At 52.3% G+C, this 9,502-nt stretch overlaps 1 protein-coding gene across 1 annotated transcript; it reads left to right on the top strand.

Annotated features, from left to right (window-relative positions):
• The first annotated feature begins 1,517 nt into the window (after positions 1-1,517).
• Positions 1,518-9,502, top strand: LOC114616649 (lysophospholipid acyltransferase LPCAT4). The gene is made up of 14 exons (XM_028762080.1): positions 1,518-2,111; positions 3,498-3,640; positions 3,935-4,155; positions 4,510-4,622; positions 4,729-4,789; positions 5,064-5,122; positions 5,322-5,356; positions 6,089-6,143; positions 6,233-6,315; positions 6,566-6,691; positions 6,893-7,025; positions 7,885-7,983; positions 8,327-8,483; positions 8,778-9,502. Exons 1-14 carry the CDS (start codon positions 1,998-2,000, stop codon positions 8,951-8,953), a joined length of 1,575 nt encoding a protein of 524 aa, XP_028617913.1. The 5' UTR covers positions 1,518-1,997; the 3' UTR covers positions 8,954-9,502.

Consider the following 9,502-nt stretch of genomic DNA (forward strand, 5'->3'; position numbering starts at 1 on the left):
ACTAGGGGGTCTGGCTGTGGGTTCATATAACCTTTTCTACACAGGAGTTATCAGAAGGCCCGTCCCTCCCCCCTCCATGCTCCCCTCCCTCTCCGTATTAGTACTACTGTGATCATAAGGATCTTGGTGCTGCTGAGTCCTCAAAGTCAATTTGATGGATTTAGAGATCATCATAGAGACATACTCTGGGCATGTCTGTAAGGGTGTTTCCAGAAAGGTTTAACTGAAGAAAGGATCGCTAAGACACACCCAGAATGTAGACGGCAACATTCCATAGGTTGGGGCACATACATAAAAGGGGATTAAAACTGAGCTGAGCACTAGCATTCCCTCCTCTGAGCTTCAGTGTGACCAGCTGCCTCACACTCCCGCTCCCTGCCTTCCCTGGTGGGATGGGCTGTAACCCTCACAGTGAGTCACAACCCTTCCATTCTTAAACTGCTTCTGTCAGGTACTTGGCCACAACAAGACAACACATTTCCCAAAGGTCTAACCAAGTAACCATCACCTGGGGAAGAGGACTTCAACAGATGGAGGTGGAGGGGAGCCACACACAAACTTTCAGATGTAAATCTTAACTAGGATGCTCTACTTTTTATTTCCCTGACACTGTCAGCTGCTCCTTTTCTTGTGGTGTGATAAAGTTCCAGGGGACTGAGGCAGAATCTAGACCGGAATGACTTCTGGTTCCTACCTAATCCCCCTCTCAATGTTCTCTTTCTCCCACTCCTAGCTCCTGAACTTTATTTCTTAGAATTCTCAAATCAGGTTTGTAGGATGACCCATCCCATAAAGTTGCTTTCCACTGCCACCAAGTCTGATGACCTGAGTTTGAATCTTGACACCCAGAAAGTGGAAAAAGAGAACATCCCTGCAAATTGTCCTATGACCTACACGCCCTCATCACCCTCATCCTGGTCTCCGAAAATATCCCTTGTTAACACAGAACTCAAGAAGGCATTTCGGGGGCAAACATCCTTAGTTCTGACTTCTTTCTCCTCATTTTCTTGCTTTAACACCCATTCAATTTTTACCTTCCTGCAGGCAGAGGGAAGACAAGGTGAATTGAACCTAGCTTATTTTCATAAACAATGACTCCTACCTCCTCCCCTGTGCACTATATATTTGATAATGTTAGTAGCTATGGGTTTCAAAGTGCACTCAATTTCCCGGCGCTCCATCACTTAGGCTGTTTTACAGTGTGTTTTTAGGGCATTACGGGTTTGCAGGTGACATGAATTTAGGTGACCTCCATATTCCACAGGGAGACCAGTAAAGAAGCTGAGATTGCTACTTCTCTCGAGCTGAGCTTTGCCGAACTGGGGGACGTACACCCGCTAAGCATCGAGGGATGTGACCGCGCGGGTGACAGTGGCCCGCGCAGCCCGGCACGCGCGGACGCCGAGAACTGCGACACGCAGCAAGGCCGCGAGAGGGCGCGAGCTCCACCATGGCGGCACGCCGACCGGGAAGAGAAGCGGTAGTCCGCCCCGGAGATGGGGAAATTGAGGCCGAGGAGCGGCGGGAACAGGGGCGCCCAGCCTCTTTCCGTAGCAGTGGGCCTCAGCAACCTGCCCCGACAAGGGGCTCCACCCCGTCTGCGCTCGCAGGGTGTTCGCAGCATCCGGAAGGTGACCAGAGCACTCGCCTGAGCGCCCATCTCTCTGCCCCGCTCCCAACCCGAGACCCTCCTAAAGCGGCAGCCAGGTCCTCGGGGCGCCGCGCTCCGAATGGCGCGAGGAGCCGTGGAGAACGCAGCTGAGTGGGGACGCCGGAGAGCGGCAAGCCCCGCCCCGCGGCCGGCGCCCTGACAACGCGAGCGGCCCGGGCGGCGCCGCCGCTCTCCGCCCCTCGGCCGGCACCAGGCGGGGCTGGGACCAGAGCGCCGCCGCTGCCACTGCCGCACGAGTTGTGCTGCTCTGCAGAGCCGGACCGGGAGCGGGGCCCGGGCCGGGAGCGGGGTGGGGGCCGCGGCCCTCGCTCTACCTTCTCCCACCATGAGCCAGGGAAGTCCTGGGGCCTGGGCCCCCCTCGATACCACCTCTGGGTCCTCTGCGTCCCCAAACCCGTTCGTGCATGAGTTACACCTCTCCGGCCTCCAGAGGGTTAAGGTAAGGTGTGGGCAGGGGACGTGTGGAAGACTGGTTGGGATGGGGAGACCCGGTGGTGAGGAGCCTTGGCTGTGATGGGCAGGGGGATGCCAGAGGAGGCGGATAAGAAGCTTGTGGGGAGGGAGTTAGGGGGCGCGCACGTGGGGGAGGCTGGGGGTGGGTAGGCGAGGAGCCTTGGTGAGGACTCGAGCTCAGGCGATAGACAGGCTCACAAGTGAGGAAGAAACGAAAGGGAGAGGAGGGAGGACTGAAGGGGACCCAAGGATAGGAGAGATGGAGGACACTGGGGAATGCGGATTACATCCTACGGAGGTTGAGGAGCTAGGATGGAGCTGGAGGCTACGGAAAGCCCAGGGTGGGGGCAGGGGCGTGCTCAGCGATCGGGGCTTCGACTTAAACGGTTTGGACCCAGAGACTGCGTCCTTGTGCCCTTCCAACACCTCCTCTTTCTGCCACCCCCACCCCCTCACTGCAGCACCTACTGGTGGGGGCAGGGAGGCTGGGAGGGGGGTTGGCTACAGGAAGTAGAGGGACGCACCACCCTGGGGTAGCCAGGAGGTGGTGTGGGGAGGAAGTGTCCAAGGTTTCTGTTGTGATCACCTCCCGTGAGGCCAGCCCCCGGGGGCTAGGTTTATTTACCTGCTCAATCCTAAGGACGCCTCTGGAGTCACCCTGGCACTTGGCAACCCTTTCCTTGCGGAATAGGGCTGAGTGTTACCTAAGGATTGCTGTTCTGCAGTACTAGGCTAGGGATTGATTGACCTGAGGCTTGCAAAAGTGGATCTCTGTGTTTCCAGCCATCTGCTCCTTGGGCCCAAAGTGTTGAAAGCCCTGCACGGGGTTTGTTTGACATAGGGGCTATTTATGGAATGGGATGGTGGGGAAAACTGTCTCTAACCTACATCAAACCCAGGGCTGGATACCTTCCCTACATTTTCTCATTAAATCCTCTTTTCATTTTTCTTTTTTTTTGCGGGGGGAAGGTGGATATAGGGTTTCTCTGTGTAGTCCTGGCTGTCCTAGAACTTGTTCTGTAGACCAGACTGGCCAGGAACTCACAGACAACCACCAGACTCTACTCCTGAGTGCTGTGTGGGCCACCACCTCCCAGCTCATTAAATCCTCACATCCATTCTGAATTCTAGATGCATTTATGACAGTAACCTTTGTAGGGGGAAAGGGTCACCTGAGATCGAGAAAACAAGGCACCTAGGGGTATTGAGCCTTTGTCCTCCAGGCCTCTCGAGCATCCCACTTGACTCCCTGTGCCTCTACGCTATCACCTACAGGACGTTAACTGTTTGCCCCATCAGACCTTGTAGGAGATGTTGCTGTGGAATGAGCCTTTCCCAGCCCTAAGGGACATTTTCTCCTGCCCTTCTGCAGTTCTGCCTCCTGGGGGTACTGCTGGCCCCAATCCGAGTACTTCTAGCTTTTATTGTCCTCTTTCTCCTCTGGCCCTTCGCGTGGCTCCAAGTAGCAGGTCTCACTGAGGAGCAGCTTCAGGAACCAATTACAGGATGGAGGAAGTAAGTGGGACCCAACTCCTAAGACCATTTCTCACCCTTAGATGCTCTGCTCCACCCACAGCACGAGTGCACAGACACACACACACACACCAGGGTCTGGAACTGGTACATGCACTTTCAGAGGTGGTCCATAGGACCCCACTTCTAAGTGACATGTCCAAAATACTTCAGCTCTATGGCCAACGTGTTTTGATGGGGACAGAGGGGTATCTTGCTTTCCCAGATGGATGGGGGACGTGGTTGATTGAGAGTCAGAACTCCCTCTTCCACTGACTCCCAGCCTCACCCTGGCAGGACTGTATGCCACAACGGGGTTCTTGGTCTGAGCCGCCTGCTATTTTTCCTGCTTGGCTTCCTTCGGATCCGAGTTCGGGGTCAAAGGGCCTCTCGCCTTGAAGCCCCTGTCCTGGTTGCTGCCCCCCACTCAACTTTCTTTGACCCAATTGTTCTGCTACCCTGTGACCTGCCCAAGGTTGTGTCCCGAGCCGAGAACCTTTCTGTGCCTGTCATTGGAGGTGAGAGAGTTCAAGAGGGTACAGGGGGAGGAATGGCAACCCCGGGGCCCCCAAAAAGTCAGAAATGGAAACACTGGCTTCCAGTGTGGAGAGAAAAGTCAGGAGGGGTACTTGTCTGTTGGCAGATGAATGTAAATTAACACCATTCAGTTTGTCAACTGATCTCAGGGCCCTTGGGGCTGCGGCCTGAGACAGAGACAAGGTGCTAGAAAGGACAGTCTACAGTAAATAGATTGTAGCAATAAGTGGATTATTGCACTATCTCCCACTGTTGAGGAAATTGAAGCTGTGAGATATGAGTGCCTCAGGGACAGAGGACCAAGTGACCCCTCCTTTTACTCTTCCCCGACCCAGCCCTTCTTCGATTCAATCAAGCCATCCTAGTATCCCGGCATGACCCAGCCTCTCGACGCAGAGTGGTTGAGGAGGTCAGAAGGCGGGCCACCTCGGGAGGCAAGTGGCCTCAGGTGGGTAAAGATCTTGAAGCTCTGCTCCTGTGCCTGACAGTTGCTCCTTCCTCCCCACTTCACTCTGTGCTTTGGGTTTTCTGTTTTTGTTTTGTTTTTCACCCAGGTACTATTTTTTCCTGAAGGCACCTGTTCCAACAAGAAGGCTCTGCTGAAGTTCAAACCAGGTGAGTAAAACGATAGTGGGCGGTGAGGCTGTGGGAGGAAGAGGAGAAGCAGCTCCAGCTTTGGGGGGGGAGGGTAACTCACAAAGTAGAGGGGGAGGTAAAGGGTAACAGTGACAGGGAGCCTCCTACCTCTCTGACAACGTGAGTTAGAGGGACATTCTTAGTAGAGCAAAGCCACATAGCATTTAGGATTTGTCCCAAGACCCTCATGCCATGTAGCTACCTCTGTGTACTAACTTCTGCCTTGGGGGATGGGGGTGGAAATGGGATTTAGGAGCCTTCATCGCAGGGGTGCCCGTGCAGCCTGTCCTCATCCGATACCCCAACAGTCTGGTGAGTCTCGGTGGAAGGAAAGGGTGGAAGCAGGGAGCATGAATCCCTCCCAAGTGGACATAAGTGGAAACTGCTGGTGCTGTGTTAAAGATCCGCATCTGGGGTGAAGCATGAGGTGAGGTTGGGGTCTGCTAAAGCAGACTGGCCAGTTTCCAGAAAGAGGGGTAACCTTCTGCCGTTCCTTCTGCTTTTCCTGTAGGACACCACCAGCTGGGCGTGGAGGGGCCCTGGCGTGTGAGTGCTATTGTTATAGGGGTTAGGTTGGGGGATGGGGTCCACCAGAGCACTTCTTGTCCAAGCTCTAAAAGAGATGACTGACCTATGGTGTAGGACTGAGGGAACTCTAGAGGAAACTGCCCTCTGACCTCCCCATATTACTTGGCAGTGTTTCTAAGCCTCCCACCTAAGACACCCCTGCTGTAATTACATTTCCTTATTTACTGTCCTGTGTTTCATGTTTACAGGTTTTGGGGGGGGGTGGAGTTGGGGGCTGGTTCTCAACTCAGTGGTCTCTTCTAGAGAGCCCATACCACTAGGAATGCCTCTTCCCTTTGCCTTAGTACCCAGACTTCTCCTCGCCTGCTGCCATTCCTCCCTGGCGTGTTTCCTGCAGCTTTTGTCCATCACCTTTCTGGCCCTTCTCACAACCTGGCTAACTGGAGCTAGGCATCCCATTTTTCTTTTCCTTTTTTTTTTTTTGTTGTTGTTGTTTTTGTTTTTGTTTTTTGTTTTTCGAGACAGGGTTTCTCTGTGTAGCCCTGGCTGTCCTGGAACTCACTGTGTAGACCAGGCTGGCCTCGAACTCAGAAATCCACTTGCCTCTGCCTCCCAAGTGCTGGAATTACAGGCGTGCGCCACCAGTGCCCGGCCCCATTCTTCATATCACTGAGAGAACGTCCCACTGCCTTGCTCAGGAGCAGCAGCTCATAGTTAAACAGTGGCAAACACCCATCTCTCTCCCCTTAGACTCAAAGTTCTATGGCTCACCGCTTCTCAGCCCTGCAGCATTGTGGATGTAGAGGTATGAACCCCTTCATGGGATGGGGAAAACAGAGTAGTTAATCATGCCTTGCTTTCAAGGTCCTGATGAGAGCTGTGTCTGTGTTTCAGTTCCTCCCTGTCTATCAGCCCAGCCCTGAGGAAAGTAAGGACCCCACCCTTTATGCCAACAATGTCCAGAGAGTCATGGCACAGTGAGTATTACAAGTTACTTCCTGCTGTTCCATGAAGTATTTCCTGGAGCAGTTCTGATGAGCAGAGGAACCACAAGGAGATGCAGGAGGTTTTGAGGCAAAGATAAGGGATAATGGGAAAGGGCTTAGAGACAGGCGAGACCAAGGAGAGAAAAAGGCAAAAGAAACTGACCATATAACAGAGTGTAATGAAACCTCAGAAATGTCTTCTGCTGCCGCCTCTTAATCGCCATCCTTCTTTGTTCTGAAGGGCCCTGGGCATTCCAGCCACTGAATGTGAATTTGTAGGGAGCATACCTGTGATTGTGGTGGGCCAGCTGAAGGTAGCATTGGAACCACGGCTCTGGGAGCTGGGAAAGGTGCTACAGAAGGCCGGGTAAGTTACCTTGAAGGTGAAGATGTCCCAGAAAGGGGAAACAAGGGCAGGAAGAAGTACTGTGCTGCATTCGGTCCTCAGTACAGGGGCTCAGGAGACAGCATCTGATCATGCGCTAGGAGCCTAGTGCCAGGGTAAGGCTGTGTATGGCATATCCAAAAAGAAACTGAGTCAACTCTGCTGTCATCAATTTTGTTGTAGGCTGTCCCCGGGCTTTGTGGACATGGGGGCAGAGCCAGGCCGGAGTCGAATGATCAGCCAAGAGGCATTTGCCCAGCAGCTGCAGCTCTTGGATCCTCAGACAGTGGCTGGTGCCTTCAGCTACTTCCAGCAGGTAATGGGCTAGAACCCAGGGTGACATGGACGGCCTTCCAAGCCAAGGAGCTCAAGATTCAGGGGTGATGTCCGAGTGATTATTTTTGGCAAACTGTATTTCCAGAAATATGACCCAAGTATCCTGTCAACTTATAATTCTAGTTTTTGTTTGTATTAAGAGTACACTCAAGTTTTTATACTAGACAGGTCCTCTTTATACCACTCACAGGGCCCTTTCTGTGCTAATAGGACACAGGCTATGGGTCTCTGGATCCTCAACATTCAGGGGGAACAGAGGCAAAGGATCATAAGTTTAAGGCCAACCTAGGTGTTACAGTTAGACCCTTCTAAAAGTTTTAAAGTAATTAAAAATTTTAAGTTTTGAGCTGTGTGCATTTCTTAAATTGAGGAAGGCCATCTCCATCTCAGCTAACATGTCCCCTGTAGCCATAGCACCTATCCTGCTTAGATTTTTATCATTAAAAAAAAAAGTTAGGCCAGTGGCCCCCACATCTGTTGGACCAGTTCTCCCACATAGTCTGAGTCAAAGGAAAACCAGTTTGTCTGGGTTGGAAACCAGGATTCTTCCCTTGTGGTATATCGGAATGGACAGTAACTTCAGAATTCCTGGGGGATCCCTTGACATTTCTAGATCTCTGTGGGAGGGCGTGGTCACCACGTGGCTTGGCATAGCTTATAGCAGTAAGCGATAGTGGAAGGAAGCACATGGCCTGAGAACTCCCAGGAGTCCTGGGGAGTGTGCTGGTGAGTTCTGAGCAGAGTGCTCACAAGCATCGTTTCTAAGCCTACTGAACAGAGGCCAGAGGCCAGGGGGAAGATGTCCAGTCCCCACATTGCTCTGATTTTTCACCTTCCAGGATGCCAAGGGTTTGGTGGACTTCCGAAATGTGGCCCTAGCACTAGCAGCCCTGGATGGGGGCAGGAGCCTGGAGGAGCTGACCCGCCTGGCCTTTGAGGTACCTTTGAAGGACAGTTGAGATGCTTTACCCCACAGCTCCATTCCAGAACGGCAGTATCTTGTACTGTTCCCAGTTAGCTCTTAGATAATGCAAACTCAGGGCCTTCCCTATGTCCAGAATCTCCCACCAAAGCCTACCTGGGAACAAGAAGGCAGAAGCTAGCAGTTTTACACTTGTCCTAAAAGAACACATACTAGAGATCCAAGAAGGCTTACATGCAGCAGTCTTGGGAAAAGAGGAGCTCATCAGGCCGACTTCCTGGGCAATGCAAGGCACTGTCTGAAGTAGAGAACTTAACAGGCATCTCCCCCCCCCCATCTCTCTCTTCCAACCCCTCAAGCTCTTTGCAGAAGAGCAGGCAGAAGGATCTGACCGCCTGCTGTACAAAGATGGCTTCAGCACCATCCTGCACCTGTTGCTGGGTTCGCCCCGCCCCGCTGCCACGACTTTGCATGCTGAGCTGTGCCAGCCTGGATGCAGCCAGGGCCTCTCCCTCCGTGAGTCTGCCTTCTTTGCTCCATGCAGACTCTGGAGGCACTGTCAGCACCAGGATACGTTCTGAGCACTGAGCTGGCTGATAAAGAGAGCTAGTGGCCAGTGTCAGGGACCAGAACCTCTGAGAGGAGGCCAGGAGGGTGGGAACCCGGCAAGTGAGCAAAGAAGTACCAAGCTGTATTTGAGAAGGCAAACGGACTAGCAGGCTGGGTTCTGAGAAAAGAGAAGGGTGGGGTATTGCCCTCTCCTCACTCTCAGGTGGTATAACTTTTCCATTTCCCACTCTTCCTGAACAGGTCAGTTCCAGAACTTCTCCCTCCATGACCCTCTGTATGGCAAGCTTTTCAGCGCCTACCTACGTCCCCCCCACAAGCCTCGAAGCACCTCCCAGATACCAAATGCCTCATCCCCCAGCAGCCCCACTGCCCTGGCCAACGGGACTGTGCAGGCCCCCAAGCAGAAGGGTGACTGAGTACCTCAGCCTCCCACTCTTTCCTCAGCTCAAACCCAGCCCTGCTCTCAGGACAGCGCCAGAGGCCTATCCTCTGCCTCAACCCCACCTCTGCTCCTGTTTGATTTTTTTGGTTATCATTGGTTTTTGTTGTTGTTGTTGTTTATTTTCATTTTTTGTTTGGTGGGGTCTTTTTGTAAAAGACTATTTTATATATAAATATAAATATATATCTATTAAAAAAAAAAAACCTGAACCTGAAGCTTAGTCCTGAGGGTGGAATCATTAGTTGTGAAGGAAAGAGATGAATGGTTGGTTGTCACATTTCCATTGGAATTTCCAAAAACTCCAAAGGTTGATCTTGGCCATACCTGAATTCTCTCATTCACAAGCAGACTGGGGTGTTTCCTCTATGGAAATCATACAGTGATTTTTTTTTATATCTGCCCCTCCTGTTACCACCTACTAAATACGCACATCTTAATTGACTTCTTCATGAGCCTCTTTTTCAGCCCGTTCCCTCTCGTTCTGCCCTCATTAAAGATGAAAATAGAGCTTCCTATCATTCCA

Source organism: Grammomys surdaster, unplaced genomic scaffold, assembly GCF_004785775.1.
Source record: "Grammomys surdaster isolate TR1022 unplaced genomic scaffold, NIH_TR_1.0 332785, whole genome shotgun sequence".
In the NCBI taxonomy this organism is placed as follows: Eukaryota; Metazoa; Chordata; class Mammalia; order Rodentia; family Muridae; genus Grammomys; species Grammomys surdaster.

Coding starts and splice junctions, on each gene's coding strand:
- LOC114616649 (XM_028762080.1), top strand. CDS start 1,998: ATGAGCCAGGGAAGTCCTGGGGCCTGGGCCCCCCTCGATACCACCTCT. Junction 2,112..3,497: donor CCGGCCTCCAGAGGGTTAAG/GTAAGGTGTGGG, acceptor GCCCTTCTGCAG/TTCTGCCTCCTGGGGGTACT. Junction 6,316..6,565: donor GTCCAGAGAGTCATGGCACA/GTGAGTATTACA, acceptor TTTGTTCTGAAG/GGCCCTGGGCATTCCAGCCA.